General features: G+C 52.1%; 1 protein-coding gene across 1 annotated transcript; it reads left to right on the top strand.

Moving 5' to 3' along the window:
- Window positions 1–7,664: 7,664 nt before the first annotated feature.
- On the top strand, window positions 7,665–14,248 carry LOC308243628 (apolipoprotein L2-like). The gene is made up of 4 exons (XM_080659291.1): window positions 7,665–7,706; window positions 7,862–7,970; window positions 11,234–11,354; window positions 12,634–14,248. The coding sequence occupies exons 2-4, from the start codon at window positions 7,940–7,942 to the stop codon at window positions 13,481–13,483; spliced, it is 1,002 nt and encodes a 333-aa protein (XP_080515417.1). The 5' UTR covers window positions 7,665–7,706; window positions 7,862–7,939; the 3' UTR covers window positions 13,484–14,248.
- Window positions 14,249–16,850: the final 2,602 nt, after the last annotated feature.

Raw genomic sequence — 16,850 nt, 5'->3', positions numbered from 1 at the left:
CAGAGTTGGGCTTTGAAGGATGAGCATGTTGTTCCAGGTGGGAGAAGCAGGTGCTGCTGGCAGAAGGACCTACAAAAGCCAATGTCTGGGGACTGCCTGGGCGGGGCCTGCCACAGGAGCAGGGACCAAGGCAATGCAAGGAGGCAGTGAGCATCTGCTGTGCTCAGGGATGAGCTCATCGCTGGGGACAGAAGGTGACTAAGGGGGGCATTGGGGCGTGTGAGGGAGGATGAGGAAGGAGGGGTCTGGGGACAAGCCCATGGGGAGGAGGGAGAAATTTGTCCAGGATCCCTCTGTGTGTCTGTGGCAGGTCTTCCTTCTAGAAACCTGAGGGAGGCAGGATGGGCTGAGCGGTGAAGGACCTGGGAGGTGAGACCTGGGGTTGCTCTAAGGCAGTGGTTCTCAGCCTTCCTAATGCCGCGACCCTTTAATACAGTTCCTCATGTTGTGGTGACCCCCAACCATAAAATTATTTTCGTTGCTACTTCATAACTGTAATTTTGCTACTGTTATGAATCATAATGTAAATATCTGTGTTTTCCGATGGTCTTAGGCAACCCCTATATAGGGCTGTTCGACCCTCAAAGGGGTCGCGACCCACAGGTTGAGAACCTCTGTTCTAACGGGTCAGCAGGCAGGGGGGGATCGCCTGTGGCGGTGCAGATTGGGTAATGTGCTTGACCCTGAGCTTCCCAGAACTTGGGCATTTGCTTTCATTTTTGCTTTCCAGTGCCTTGGCCCCGGGTGTGGCTGGTTTTGTGCAGACACAGCAGCAGAGCGGTTCTGCACAGCTAACAGCAAGTGGACCTTGTCCCACTCAGCCAGAGGCAGATTCTTGGTAAGTTGGGAGGGTAGGAGCGCCTGCCCCATCTTCTCACCCTCACACTGTCTAAGACAAGGATATTGTCACTATTGTGTAGGTGAGGGAAACGAAAGCGGGTGGGGGTGGTAATGGACCCAAAGGCACATGTAAGCAGTGACAGAGCCCGGACTGGAACCCAGTTTTGTCTGAGGTTCCTCCCTACCCCAGTACCCCTAAACCATGGAGAGGAAGGGGGACACTGCTCAGGTGGGTTCACATCCTCCCTCTAGTTCAGCTCAGACTGGGACTCACTGAGACATGAGCCAGTGACCCCAAAACAAGGGGGTTGTGAGGGGGATGTGGAGGAGGTAGAGGAGGTGGATGTGGGGGGATGTGGAGGAGGTAGAGGAGGGGGATGTGGGGGGATGAGGAGGAGGTAGAGGAGGTGGATATGGGGGGAAGTGGAGGAGGTAGAGGAGGTGGATATGGGGGATGTGGAGGAGGTAGAGGAGGTGGATGTGGGGGGATGTGGAGGAGGTAGAGGAGGTGGATGTGGGGGGATGTGGAGGAGGTAGAGGAGGTGGATGTGGGGGGATGTGGGGGGATGTGGAGGAGGTAGAGGAGGTGGATGTGGGGGGATGTGGAGGAGGTAGAGGAGGTGGATGTTGGGGGATGTGGAGGAGGTAGAGGAGGTGGATGTGGGGGGATGTGGAGGAGGTAGAGGAGGTGGATATGGGGGATGTGGAGGAGGTAGAGGAGGTGGATATGGGGGGATGTGGAGGAGGTAGAGGAGGTGGATGTGGGGGGATGTGGAGGAGGTAGAGGAGGTGGATGTGGGGGGATGTGGAGGAGGTAGAGGAGGTGGATGTGGGGGGATGTGGAGGAGGTAGAGGAGGGGATGTGGGGGGATGTGGAGGAGGTAGAGGAGGTGGATATGGGGGGATGTGGAGGAGGTAGAGGAGGTGGATGTGGGGGGATGTGGGGGGATGTGGAGGAGGTAGAGGAGGTGGATGTGGGGGGATGTGGAGGAGGTAGAGGAGGTGGATGTTGGGGGATGTGGAGGAGGTAGAGGAGGTGGATGTGGGGGGATGTGGAGGAGGTAGAGGAGGTGGATATGGGGGATGTGGAGGAGGTAGAGGAGGTGGATATGGGGGGATGTGGAGGAGGTAGAGGAGGTGGATGTGGGGGGATGTGGAGGAGGTAGAGGAGGTGGATGTGGGGGGATGTGGAGGAGGTAGAGGAGGTGGATGTGGGGGGATGTGGAGGAGGTAAGAGGAGGTGGATGTGGGGGGATGTGGAGGAGGTAGAGGAGGTGGATGTGGGGGGATGTGGAGGAGGTAGAGGAGGTGGATATGGGGGGATGTGGAGGAGGTAGAGGAGGGGATGTGGGGGGATGTGGAGGAGGTAGAGGAGGTGGATATGGGGGGATGTGGAGGAGGTAGAGGAGGTGGATGTAGGGGGATGTGGAGGAGGTAGAGGAGGTGGATGTGGGGGAATGTGGAGGAGGTAGAGGAGGTGGATGTGGGGGGATGTGGAGGAGGTAGAGGAGGTGGATGTGGGGGGATGTGGAGGAGGTAAGAGGAGGTGGATGTGGGGGGATGTAGAGGAGGTAGAGGAGGTGGATATGGGGGGATGTGGAGGAGGTAGAGGAGGGGGATGTGGGGACATGTGGAGGAGTTGGATTTGGGGGGATGTGGAGGAGGCAGAAGAGGTGGATGTGAGGGGATGTGGAGGAAGTAGAGGAAGTGGAAATGGGGGTGTGGGGGGACGCAGAGGAGGTGGGGGACGGTAGGTCAGTAAGAGCCTCTGTTCCTTGCGGCCTGGCTGCCCTGAGGCTGCCTTCAGGGCTGCTGCTGAGGCTGATGGGGTAAAGGATTGCCTTTGAGAGTTCAAATCGTGACCTTGTTTCACCCTCCCTTTCAGCTCAGTGTCGGGCCTAGTGGGAAACGGAGGCCCTGAGAGGGGAATGACTTGCCCCGGGTGCCACACTGAGACACTGAACTGGAGGCCGGGTGGGCTGTGCCTCCCTGCTCTTGGCCCGCCCTCGCTCATAACCGTGGGGGATGGGAGACGTAGGAGGTGATCCTGGGTGTCTGAGCTGGAGGAGACTGAGCCCAGATCCCTGTGTCTATAGCAGAGACACACCTGGGAGCTGTTGTGTTATTGAAACCACATGTCCCTCCTTAGCCACCAGCACCAGGAGGTGTGGGCCTCTTCTCTGCCCGCAGGAGCTGCCTGACACTGGGCAAGCCCCTTCCCTGAGGATGATTTGTTCCTGTGTCTCCCCATGTTTAAGAATTTGGGTTCAGTCTCTCCATGTTGATGTGTTGGCTCCTGTGTACTGTGGACAGCGAGTCACCTGTGGTCTCCGTCCCTGCTGCACACAGTGGCCCGGCCTCTCATGGTCTGCCTTGGCTGAAGGTAGCCTTTGCAGTCTTTAATTGTTAAGAAGTCAAGTCAATCAAAGTCTCCCTTTATGGCTTCTGGCATTGGTGTCTTGATTAGCCGTGTTTCTGCAACTCAACAAGAGTTTTCACATTTCTTCCCCCGCGTTTATAGTTCTCCTTTCGGTTTTACATTTAGATTCCTTTGGGATTGATTGATTTTAGAGGAAGTTGTTTGTTTGTTTGTTTGTTTGTTTGTTTTATTAATCCTCAATGGAGGATTTTTTTCCCATTAATTTTTAGAGAGAGTGGAAGGGTGTGAGGAAGGAAGAGGGAAAGGGAGACAAACATTGGTGTGTGAGAGATGCATCAATTTGTTACCTCCCACAGCTGCCCTGTGCCCTGACCTGGTTCGGGGATGTATCCTGCAGCCCAGGTCTGTGCCCTTGACTGAGAATCAAACCCTCCACCCTTCATTGCACAGGCTGACGCCACACCCACTGAGCCACACCAGCCAGGCCTGTAGAAGCTTTTTGTTTCTTCCTCCTCCTCCTCTTCGTCTGCTTCTGTGTCTGCTTCCTAATGCAGGGCATATTTCATGGTACCTACAGCCTTCAAGGAGCCTCTGGTGCTGGAAGCAAAGTGTCTGGCAGCAGGTAGTGAGCAGGAGTGGGAGGGGCTGGACAGGGCTGGGCCTGAGCCCCAGACCTGGGCGCCCCCACCCCCAGGGGAGGGCCGTCTTTGGGATGTCCTGCTCCAGGCCAGGCCTCAGAATCAGATTTTCATTCCTCTCTTCCTCTTTCTCCTCATATAAAAATGTGATGGCTGCAGGAAGGAGACAGGAGGAAACAAATGGAACTCTCAGAAAGCCGATAGAATAGTCAGAAGTACATGAAATCAGTGAGGGAAATCTGTGTGACATCTGAGCCATAGGTTATTCATCAAGATCAACAAGAAAACCAAATGGAGTGACTCTGTTGCGAGTGAAAGTGGGGTTTGCTGCGTGGTTGAGTGGCTGGTTGTTCTGTGTCGGTGCCATGGCACACACCCCAGGCTTGAGCCATCAGTGCCAGGAGCACAGAGGGTGCCCGGGGTCGGGAGGGACAGCACACAAACGACCTGGCCTGTGTTTGCAGATACAAATGGTACACAGGTCAATGGTTATTGGAAGAATGTGAGTCATTATTTGTAAAATCTTAGAGCATTCCCGGGTAGAGGGAGACCAGGCAGGTCAGCCACCCGAGTATCAGCGTTTAACATACCGACAAGTCCCTTGGCTCTCTGTGTCAGGCAGGCTCAGGAAGGGTAGCTGATAAATGCTGTTTTGCTTCTGAAAATAATGCTACAGACAACCAACATTTCCTTTCTTCCCTCGGCTCCTGGGCAAGAAGATAGTCCAGACAGAACTGAGAGAATCCTCTCCGTGGAGAGGTCTGTTTCCATCATGATAGATCATAGAACAGAAATGACCCAGAATGTTTTTATTATTGACTAGAGGCCCGGTGCACAAAATTCGTGCATGGGGGTGTGTGTCCCTCAGCCCAGCCAGCACCCTCTCCAATCTGGGACCCCTACCAGGATTGGGCCTAAACGGGCAGTCAGACATCCCTCTCACAATCCAGGACTGCTGGTTCCCAACTGCTTGCCTGCCTGCCTTCCTGATTGCCCCTAACCGCTTCTGCCTGCCAGCCTGATCACCCCTTAACCACTCCCCTGCCAGCCTGATTGATGTCTAACTGCTCCCCTGCCAGCCTGTTTGGCCCTAACTGTCCTCCCCTGCAGGCCCGGTTGCGCCCAACTGCCTTCCCTTGCAGGCCTGGTCCCTCCCAACTGCCCTCCCCTGCTGGCCATCTTGTGGCGGCCATCTTGTGTCCACATGGGGGCAGCCATCTGTGACCACATGAGGGCAGCCATCTTGTGTGTTGGAGTGATGGTCAATTTGCATATTACTCTTCTATTAGATAGGATTTGAGTTCAAGAGGCAGAGACAGAGAGAGAAACATCGATTGCTCCAGCCAGGGCAGAGTGTGTTTTCACAGTGAAGGCCATAGACCTGACTGCCTCCCCTTTCCCTGCCCATCCCATTTTGGGAAAATTTGGCCTCAACACAGAGCCCATGACTGCAGTATGGCCCCATTCCAATGGTCACCAAGACAACGTGGACACTGACACTTCCTAGGAAAAAGCCCTCCTAGTGCTGTGAGACCACGCTATCGAACCAAAAGGTTGGTCATCCACACATCCTTCAAACTGACTTGTGATCAAAATGGGGACCGTGGATGAGAAATGGTTTCCATGCAAAGTAACCTCACAGGGTGATGTGATCATAAATTCCTAACTGGGCAGGTCATGGCGGGAGGTAACTTCCCAGGCTCATACTTTTTAGTAAAAGGTTTGTTTTCCTTAAGCAAGCCCTGTCCATTGTTTCTGTGCGTCTAGGTGAACACACCTTTGAAATAAACACTCTCAAGAGAGCACAATCTTGCCTGCCGGTGTGACTCCGTGGTTGAGTGTTGGCCCATGAATGAAAAGGTCACCAGTTCGATTCCTAGTCAGGGCACATGCTCGGATTGTGGGCTCAAAACCCAGCAGAGAACATGTAGGGGGCAGCCACTGCATGCTTCTCTCTCATCAATGTTTCTATCTCTCTCTTCCATTCCCTTCCTCTCTGTAAAGTCAATAAAAACATTTTTGTTTTGTTTTTGTTTTTGTTTTTTTAAAAAGAGAACACACTCTTGTTGACTGTCCTGTAATCCAGTCCCCACCTGCTTTCTCCCAACTTCATGTAACCTTCCTTACATCCCCTCCTTCATTTCAAATGCATAGAAGAAGCTGAGAAACTGTTATTCTCTAGAACATTTTAGATCTTGCACAGTTTGGCTCAAATATACTTGCCAAAATATCCTTATTAAAAAATTACAACCTTAAAAAGGAAGGGCATTCTGGCCCATGTTCCAGCATGCATGACCCTTGAGGACACTATGCTAAGTGAAATAAAGCAGTCTCAGGAAGAGAAACGTTCTGTGATTCCACTTATATGAAGCACTCAAATCCGTAGAGATGGGAAGTAGAATGGCAGTTTCCAGGGGCTGGGAGGTGGGGGATGGGGAGTTATTGTTTAGTGGGTAGAAATTTTCTGTTTTGTAAGTTGAAGAGATTGGTTGCACACCAGTGCAAATATAATTTAACACTATTGAACTGTACCCTTAAAAGTGGTTAAGGTGGTAAATTTATGTTGTGCCTTTTTTTAGCATAATAAAATAATTTTAAAAAGAAAGATGTGTGTGTGTTTAAAAAGTACTATGAACTGGAAGATGGAAAAGATGGGCACCTCATATCCTATGACAGTGGTCGGCAAATCGCAGCTCGCGAGCCACATGCAGTCGCCCGACCGACCGACACCCCCACTTCTTCTAACGCCACTTCTTCAAAATAGACTTGCCCAGGCCGAAAACCGACTTCTGCGCATGGGCCACGAAGTTTCAATCGCACTGTACATGGTATTTTGTGGAAGACCCACACTCAAGGGGCCAAAGAGCCACATGTGGCTCGCGAGCCGCGGTTTGCCGACCACTGTCCTATGAGCATAAATGTAAACTGGTGTAATTTGTTTGCATTAGAGTGTGGCTCTAGTCATAAAGGAATTTTTATATGGCGATACCTTCTGTCCCAGTCATTCTATTTATTAAGTATCTTAAGGGAAGCAATCTCAAATGCAGATGAGCTTTTATGCCCGAGGATTGTTTCTGCACTATTTTCATAAAGAACTGGAAACAAGCTAAGGTCCACCGGTGGGCGTGGCAGCAGAGAGGACCAGGCAGCACCAGGAGGGCTGGGCAGCCCACGCAGGGCTGCAGGGCTGGGGCCAGGACTGCAGGACCCCAGGGCCTTAGGGCATGAGGGTCTTGCAGAAGCAAGAAGGGTGCAGGCTTGGGAAGCCACAGCCCCAGGACTTTATCAACACAGAGACTTGGCATAGGGTGCAAGACATGGTTTGGGCATGAGAAGAGTTATTTGCAGGTAACACAGACACATTAATAAAAGTTTTTGTATAAAAAAGGGAGTAGGGTGTAGTCCTCACAAACATGATATTTGGATCAGGAAGACTTGGGCTGGAGTCCTAGCTTTAGCACTACTGTGGAACTCGGGCTAACCTGAGTTTAGGTGAAAACCTAGTCTTTGTGATGGTTTCCTCCACGTTCCAATGGGAGCCACAATGGCGCTCACCACGTGGAATGTGTGAGAATATTTGCTGAGGGAACACGTAAGGAGCCTGTGGTAGACTCACCATCAATATTAGCTGTAGTGATTAGTAAACACAAATGTCCCCAACCTCAAGTCTTTTCCAAAGCATTCCTTCCCATCTTTCCTTCCCATCTTTCCTTCCCATCTTTCGTGTCTGGATTTTTTGCTTCTTTGGTTTTATTACTCCTCAGCTATGTTTCTTGTCTGATGGTCTTCTCCTTGTGCCCCCACAGGACAACGGGACTGTCACTTGGCTTGAAGTTGGCTGGAGTGAGGTGAGTACCTTCTCTTAACTAGCAGCTGGCAGAGCCTGGCAGACAGGGAAACACAGTGGCCTTCCCTGAAAGTAACATCAGAGACGGAGCCTCTCGCTGCTACCTGATGCTCAGCTGGCTCACCTTCGGCCCCCAATTTGTTTTCTCTTCCCAAGGGTGAAGCAACACCTCCTTCCAGCTGAACACGAACTGGTGAGCTGAAGGGGAAACTCTGAGATCCCACTGCTGACACCATGACCTCAGAAGCTGACAGGAACTGCCCAGGTAGTCAACTTTCTCCTATCTAGCTGGTTCCTGCTCATGACTAGAATTGAGGGAGGCACCTCCAAACTGGGTTAAGCTACACAGGAATCAAGAAACTCAAAGGGGATTGATGAGTGTCCTCAAATCCCCAAGAGGGTCCAAGGGGAGTCCCCTCAACCAGAAGTGTATGTGGGGACCTCCTTCTAGCTCTCTCCTCAAGCTGCTCACTGCCTCCCATCTTCTGCAACTTATGCAATGACTCCAACGAGGCCAGGACAGCCCATGGGAGGTGGGAATTTCTTGTCCCCTGTACCTGGAACCTGCTAGTTCCTCGTGGACACTTTCCCTTCCAAAGCACTGCCACCTCCCACAGTTGTGCTGGGGCCCTGACCTGTGCTCCCAATGATAAACACCTGTGTACCAGGTGTGACTGTCGGGCAGGAACTTCTTCTGATGATCTCGGATACCCCTGCAGAGGCCCGCTTTGTAATTTCCCACACCCACCCACATCCTAGCCAACCAATACACAGATTAGTGCTCTGGGTTCCCTCCATCTAAGCCCAGGTTTACTTTCTCCCTCAGTGGGTGAAGCAAGAAAAGGAAAAAAAAACAACCCTCCACCCACCCAAATCAACACTGCATTTTCTAGGCAACCACATCACCCCCCAGGAGAGGATAAAACTTGTTCCTGTTGCAGCATAAGGGAGCAGAGGACAGCTCAGAAGCCTGCTGCTCCTGAGCAGGCTCCGGGGTCCCTGAGGGAGGACTGGAGCTGGTGGATTCCTGAGGATAAACAAGATGACCTCTTGTTTAAGACGTGGGCGAGGGTGGGGTCAAAGCTGCCCAGGGGAGCTGTGGCCCCTGAGACCAGCCTGGAGGGGGGAGAGGTGATACTGATTGATCACAGGATTTGAGCTGTGGCTCCAACCCCCACCCACCCGAAGACACCCCCTCTACTCCCCACCTTGGAGCATTTGTGAGTAGCAGGAAGAATCCTCTTTGCCTGGTAGGTTTACTCCATCAATGGCGTGTGATCTGAAACATTATTTTCAAATTGTAAAAAAATCCCATAGGTGAACTATAGGGTAGAATGCAGAAATCACATGAATTTTTGAAACATAAGGAGGCTTCAACCGAATGTCAGGAAATGTCTGATGGTTGACGTTGGATTCCACCTGTGAGCTTTCTGCTTCTTGGCTTGGGCCTTCTTTTCCTGTCTGAGTTTCGCTTTCTTTTTCTGTGAAATAAGAATAATATGTCTTGTGTGTATATGGCAGGAAACATATTTACATCCTGTCTCTGCACACACAAAACATACACCAGTCCCCAGTACCTTATCTGCATTTCCAGAGTCTCTCCAAATCCCTGAGAGTCACACATTTTTTAAAATATTTATGAAAATTATTGATTTATACAGAGAGAGAGAGAGAGAGAGAGAGAGAGAAATAGAAGTGGGGGAGGGAGAGAACTGGTGTCTTAGCTTCTTCTCATAAGGACACCATTCATATTGCATTAGGCCTCACACTTATGGCCTCATTTAACCTTAATTATAATATACAGTCACATGGGGCCTGGCCATTGGGGCTCAGTGGTTGAGTGTTGACTCATGAACCAAGAGGTCACTGGTTGGATTCCCAGTTGGGGCACGTGCCTGGGTTGCGGGCTCGACCTCCAGGAGTGTGCATGCAGGGGCAACTGATTGATGCTTCTTTCTTATCAATGTTTCTATCTCTATACTTCTCACTTCCTCTCTCTCTCTAAAAATCAATAAAAATATATTAAAAAATAAATGAGTAAGTACAGTCACATGGGGTGTCAGGCCAGCAATATATAAATTGGGGGGTGGACAGTTCATTCCATAATACCGGGTGACTCAACAAATATTCCCCAGATTTAAAAAAAAGAAAAAAAAAAAAGTCCCTCAGGTGACAGCTGCTCAGGAAGATGAATATTTAGCCACCTTGTTTACTAGAGGCTCAGTGCACGAAATTCGTCCCTCACCCCAGTCTGCCCCCTCTCACAGACTGGGAGCCCTCAGGGGATATCCTACTGATGGCTTAGGCCCGCACCCCATGAGGAGCGGGCCTAAGCCACAGTCTGGCCTCCCTCTGCAGGAGGTAACCAGGCTGATCAGGGGAAGGCACCAGCACTATCACCCCACTGCTGCAGCCACTACCAGCCGCCACATCTGCCAAAGTGTTTTCATCAACATGGACTCCAGTTCCTTCATCAGAAAAAAATGACAACTTTCTTTTTTTTCTTTTACTTTTTTTAAAAATCTATTTTATTGATTTTTTACACAGAGGAAGGGACAGGGATAGAGAGTTAGAAACATCGATGAGAGAGAAACATCGATCAGCTGCCTCCTGCACACTCCCCACTGGGTATGTGCCTGCAACCAACGTACATGCCCTTGACTAGAATCGAACCTGGGACCCTTGAGTCCACAGGCCGACGCTCTATCCACTGAGCCAAACCGACCAGGGCGACAACTTTCTTTAGGCATTTTCAAGGTGTCTCTTTCATCAGATCTGACATTTCTTTCTTTCTTTCTTTTTTTTTATCCTCACCTGAGGATATGTTTCCATTGATTTTTAGAGAGCTTGGAAGAGAGAGGGAAAGACAGAGAGAAATATCAATGTGAGAGGGACACTTCAATTCTTTGCCTCCTGCATGAGCCCTGACCTGGGCCCTAGCCAGGGAGGAGCCTGCAAACTAGGTACATGCCCTTGATCAGAATTGAACCCAGATCCTGTGGTCGGCAGGCCGAAGCTCTATTCACTGAGCAAAACTGGCTAGGGCAGGATATGACATTTTTTTATCCCCACCAGCAGCAGACCTTAGTTTTTGTCTTCGAGGAGTGTGGTGAAAAAATCCTAGATCACTTTCTTAGATTCTTATTACCCAATTTACCAAGAACACTGCAAGTGGCGGCATACAGAGAGCTTAGCTAATGAGCGGTCAGAAAAGGTGTTTCCTCTGCAGCTCACGTGCAGAGGCCCCCCTGGGTTGTGTCCACTGGGGTGGGGGTGTGCTCTGAGCCCCTTGGCAGCCGCTGGGAACACGCCCCCAGCCCTGCATTGTGTCCGCTAGGCTGGAGGTGTGCTGCCTGCCCAGACACCCTCCCTCCCTCTGTGGCCCAGACCCAGGATGCTATAGGCGCTGCCATATTGGTGACGGAGTACGGTCAATTTGCGTATTACCCTTTTATTAGATTAGATACTCAATTCCATTTCCATTCTACCCAATACCTTCTAACTTCATTGTTTTTTCTTTCCATCTAGAGGGCAAAGACTTTGTTGATGCCATTGAGTATTTAAAGGACCCATGGAACAAAGAGAAACTGCATTGCCTGCTGAGTGATGAAGCCTGGAAGAGATTTGTGGCTGCGGCCAATCTGTCCAGGTAACCTCCAGGGGATGCCTTGTATGGTCACCCGATCTCCCCTGCATCTAGATTCCTCTGGCAGGCACACTCCTCCTCCAGGCAGGATCCTAAGTTTGGGGTTGGACAAGTTCCTTCTCAACAGTCCATGAGCAACATGTCCTTCATATCATTCGTTGGCAGAGAAGGGCCCCAGGTTGAGAAGAGATGAGGCCTTCTCCCCAGGGGAAGGTTATGAGGCCTTGGCCATGTTACTTCACCACTCTCTGTCTTATTCATCTGTTCTATTTCATTGTGAGGAGAATGAGACCATGCCTGTAAACTGTTTAGCCTAATGACTGTCACATGGTAGGTGGGCAGTTCACATGAACTTTTAAAAGGATGCTGGGAATTGACAGGGCCCATGCATCTTCTTGTTGGACGTGAGAGCCACGCAGGACTTCCTGTGGGACAAGCCAGATAATTCCTGGCACAGCTTGTGTCCCTGGGGATTGTGGCTAGAGAGCCTGCTCTCCCTCAGAAAGGGATTGCACAGACTCTGCAGGGTCCAGCTGACCTGGAAGGCGGAGAGCTGGAGGGAAGCTGCACCGTGTTGGGTTGAATCCTGACTGTATCTCTGCCCGGCTCTGGGGCTCTGGGCTTATGTCATCTCCCTCTCCAATGGAACAGCAAGTCCATCTGACAGGGCTGTGGCGAAGGCCTAGGGGTGAACTGCAGGGTCAAGGGTGAGGAAGAAGTCATCCTGTCCGGAGGCCCAGAGAGGCTTGGATCAGGGTCAGAGCCCGGGGTCTGGATGGAGCAAGGGTGGTCCTGGTGGGAGGACTGGTAGGAAGGCTTGGCAGCGGGGCTGGGACTACAGTGAGGCAGCTGAGGCACCTGGGCACAGGACTGAGGAGGCCAGGGGCCTAGTGGAGGGCTGTGCAGGGGCAGGGGGGGGGGGGCACATTTCTTCCTTCCCTGATTTGATTCCTTCTCTGCTGGGGGCAGAGGGCCCTGGGTGATCATGTCCTCCAACCCTGTCTGTGAGCTGGAGGGCTCCTGACCTCCCTGTGGGACCCTCTTCTCTTCTCCATGGAGTAACCCTGCCCAGAATGAAGGCAGTGTGGCTTAGTGACCACTTCCGGTCAGACTGGGGGCTGCCAATGTGGTGTAACCTGAGGGATTCCGAGTAGACGCACACGTTCCCAGCATAGAGGACAGGGCTTCCTGCACCAGGTGGTCCAGTTGGGGGTCTCATCCTTAGCAATTCATCCACCGGCCTTCCTGATTGCAGTTAATCCCCTGTCCTTCCTGATTGCAGAGATGAGGCAGATGCACTCTATGCAGACTTGAGTCAGCTGGAAAAATTCATGGCCGTGGAAGACCAGAATAGGGAGAAGTTTATGAAGGAGTTTCCTCAGGTGAAACAGGACCTTGAGGAACGCATACGACAGCTCTACGCACTTGCAGATGAGCTTGACAAGGTGCACAGGGACTGCACCATCGCCCAGTTGGCGGCCTCTTCCACCCGTGCTGCGACTGGCCTTCTGACCATCGCTGAGCTGTGTCTGGCACCTTTCACAGAAGGTATTAGTCTGCTGCCTTCAGGAACTGGGGTGGGACTGAGCCTAGCAGCTGCTGTGACCGATGTGATTGCCAAGATCACAGACACGTCAAAGGATGCGTCAGCAAAAGCCGAAGCCAGCCGCCTAGTGTCAGCTGGCAGTGACACAGAGAAGGTGGTCGAGGAGGTTCTACGTCGCAGCACACCCGAAATTGCTTCCTTAGCAAGGAAGTGCTTCCAGTCCCTGGAATATATTGTGAAGAAAGCTGATGTCCTCAAGGCGGAAGAATCTAATTCTCCTTCAGCACCTGAGGCCTTGGCCTTTAACCCCATGGGGGCAGTCGTAGTTCAAACCAGCATCCATCGGCAGGTTTCTGGAGGCACTGCTCAGTCCATGAGCAAAGGAGCCAGGATCCTTGGGGCAGCCACAGCAGGGGCATGCCTTCTCAATGATGTAGTGGATCTAGTGAACGAGTCAATGCACTTACATGAGGGCGCAAAGGCTCAGTCGGCGGAAGAGTTAAGGCAGCAGGCCCAGGAGCTGGAGAGGAGGCTGGAAGAACTCACCCGCATTCACGAAAGTCTACAGGAGCACCTGACTCCATGATCCCCAGACAGTGCAGGCAGCAGGGTGTGTGGGAGACAAAGGCATGGACTTTACATTGTTAGAGGGGAAAAGCCGGTGAGATAAAATGGATGGAACTGCGTGTGAAGGTGCTGAGCACAGCGAAGGAGGGGGTCATGCAGATGGCAGGTGGGTCAGAGAGAAGGAAGGAATCTGGACCTGAAATCAGGGAAGAGAGGGGACAAGAGGGGGGTGGGGAGGAACTGTATTTTGACTAAAAATCACATTGGGGTCATGAATAAAGAAAGCAAAGTAGAGGAATAAGCACCAAGAAGGCCAGAACTACTAAAAAGTTGACAATGGGAGAAGGCGAAAGCGTTTGAGTTGTTGGGATATGGGAGTTACAGTGGCTCCTGGATTGGCCCTCCCCAGGGTTCACCGTCCCAGCAGGAACCCCGTCTCTCCCTGGTCCGGGTCTCTAGCCCTGCTTTCCAGTTCCAGCTCGCCTTTGTCTTCCAGCGGCACATCTTAGGTAGGCAGTGACTTTCAAAACAAAACAAAACAAAACATTTTTTTAATTTTTCAATTACAGTTGACATACAATATTATATTAGTTTTGGGTGTACAATCTAGTGATTAGAAAGTGATCACCCGCTAAGTCTAGCAGACATATGGCATCATTCATAGTTATTACAATGTTATGCACTATAGGCAGTGACTTCTTTTTTTCTCTCTCATCGATGTTTCTAGCTCTCTATCCCTCTCCCTTCCTCTCTTTAAAAAATCAATAAAAATATATTAAAATTTAAAAAAAAATGGATTGAGCTTTTGTGGTGTGGATTAGGGGGCTCATCAGGGCTCTGGGTGTCTGGCTTCCCTTCCCCATGAGCCTGTCCTCCAGGAACTCAGGAAGCAAACCTTCCATTGCTCCTCCTGCTCGCTCACTGGGCTCCCCCTCTCCCGTCCAGTCAAGTCCCTGAGACCTCGGTGCCCCGGAAGCTCTGCCAGGACACCCGGGGGAAGCTTCTGCACAGGTGGCTTGGGCTGAACACAGGTGGCTTCCTCGCCCAGCAGCTGGGGCCCAGGATCGACTATAGGACATGAGGCTGATTAAGATCAGAAGGTTTGGCTCAGTGGATAGAGCGTCTACCTGCAGACTGAAGGGTTCCAGGTTCTATTCCAGTCAAAGGCATGTACCTGGGTTACGGGCACATCCCCAGGAGGGGCTGTGCAGAAGGCAGTGGATCGATGTGTCTCTCTAACTGATGTTTCTAACTCTCTCTCCCTCTCCCTTGGTCTCTGTAAAAAAATCAATAAAATTAATTTTAAAAAAAATCAGAAGGGCTTGGGGCTTGTTTGCAGGGGTGAGAGAGGGTCATCTGTAAATAGACAGGGAGACAGCAAGCATTTCTCCCAAGCTACCCTCACATTTTCCTCCTGCAAGAGCTTCCAGATGGTCATCCTGTGTTTACCCTTGTGGCACTGCCCCCGCCCCCGCCCCTCCTCCACACTGAGCCAGAACAGCCCTTAGGAATACAAATCTTATCAAGCACCTCCTTCCCATTACTCTGCACAAAAGCCCCAGCCCTCCACCCGGCCACAAGTAACCTGTTGGAGCCTGGGGTCCCAAAAGGCAGAGCTGAGACAAGGCTCACTGAGGGTTGATTGGGGAACGGTACCCCGCAGCTGGACTGAGGGACACTGCCCCCCGGAGAGCACTCATGGGCTTTGCCTTCCGTGGCCCACAGCGAGGACCAGACCCACACCGGCCAGGAAACCCCGGCTCCCGTGATACGAGCAAGGTGAGTCAACCAAGGTAAACAGAACAAAGGAGAAGGTTCCTTTCCAGGCCACTCAGGTCAGCATGACCGTGACCTCCCTGACCTTAGTGGGGCAAGCTGGAAACACAGCGAGGCTTCCTCACTAGGGCCCACGTGTCTGACAGGCCCTCTGAGGAGCACCAGGATGTGTGAGCAGCCTGTCGGGCGAGGTACCAGTTCTCACGAGGCACATGAAGAATTTGTTGGCTCTTTGGAAATCTTTGACCAGGGGTACCGATTCTTCTGGATCCTCCATCCCTTCCTGCCAGTCCGACATTAAGGAGAGAGCTCTTATATCCGGGGGCTTGGCTTAGTGTGAGGAGGCAAGGAAGGCTTCCCTGAAGAGGGGGCATCAAGGGTTGAAAGGATGGGGAGGGAAGTGGGGTGAGAGTATTTGGGCAGAGGACCTGCGCCTGCAGGGTTCTGGCTGGGAGGGAGAGCCACTCTGAAAGGACACTGATGGAGCTGCAGTGTGGCCACTCGGCTCCCCCTGCCAGGACTCCTGTGAGGAAGGGGATGTGGCCGGAAAGCTGGCGTTGGAGCACTGGACGCTGCCAGCAGCCTCTGCAGGGACGGGAGGTGGCGTGGTCGGCACAGACACCACTGCTGCTGGAGCTACGTGTCTGCAGCCCCGGGGACCTGGAGGACGATGAACAGAGCTGCTGCTTTTGACATCAGCAGTAACAGGAAACCCGAGAGCGAGCGGGAGCTGGAGGTGGGGGAGAGGGAGGAGTCTAGCGATGGCTGCACCAGGAGAGGGCCAGGGTGAGAGCACAGCTCACACTGCCTGGGGGCCCCTGAAACGGTGAGAAGAATCCAGTAGGTCCCCGAAACCAGCAGACCAGGAGGGGTGCAGCCAGAGACATACTTTGGCCCATCAGCTGGAGGCCAGGCAGCAGGTCACCTTCACGGTCACCGTCCACACTGAGAGCAGGGACTCTCGCCTCCTCGCAGCGCTGGCTGTGGCCTCCAGGCACAGTGGCCAGGATGAGTTTGGGTCGGGTCCGGATGAGAGGGGCAGAGGGCTCCTCCAGCCTCGGCCCTGCTCACTGACTTAGGGTCTCCTGCCATGCAGACCCCTCTGTGTCCTCCTGCTCCCCCTGCCTCCTGCCCGCCTCCTGTTGTCTACTCCATCCCTCTGGGCTGGGCGGTGGTTCTGAAATGCATTGTGGTAGTCACTATGGCTGTTGGTCACATTTTTCTGGTCCCCCCCTCCCCTTCTAGATACCTGGTAGGATTGCATTCCTGTCCTCCTTCTGGTTGGGTGGGGATGTGTAACCAGAGCTCTGACCACTGTCTTCTTTTGTTGTTGTTTATTTGTTTTTAAACATATTTTTATGGATTTCAGAGAGAAAGAGAGAGGGAGTTTGAGATAGGAACATCAATGGTGAGAGAGAATCATTGATGGGCTACCTCCTGTGCGCCCCCTACTGGGGATCGAGCTAGCAACCTGGGCATGCGCCCTGACCAGGAATGGAACCGTGACCTCCTGGTTCATAGGTCAGTGCTCAACCACTGAGCCATGCCAGCTGCTGACCAGTGACTTTTGAATGGAAATAATATGTGTCAATTCTAAGTCCCAGCATCTA

Source organism: Plecotus auritus (genome assembly GCF_963455305.1).
Source record: "Plecotus auritus genome assembly, chromosome: 3".
Taxonomy (NCBI): domain Eukaryota; kingdom Metazoa; phylum Chordata; class Mammalia; order Chiroptera; family Vespertilionidae; genus Plecotus; species Plecotus auritus.
The sequence above is the reverse complement of the archived record's forward strand: the minus strand, read 5'-3'. Positions and strand labels throughout refer to the sequence as shown.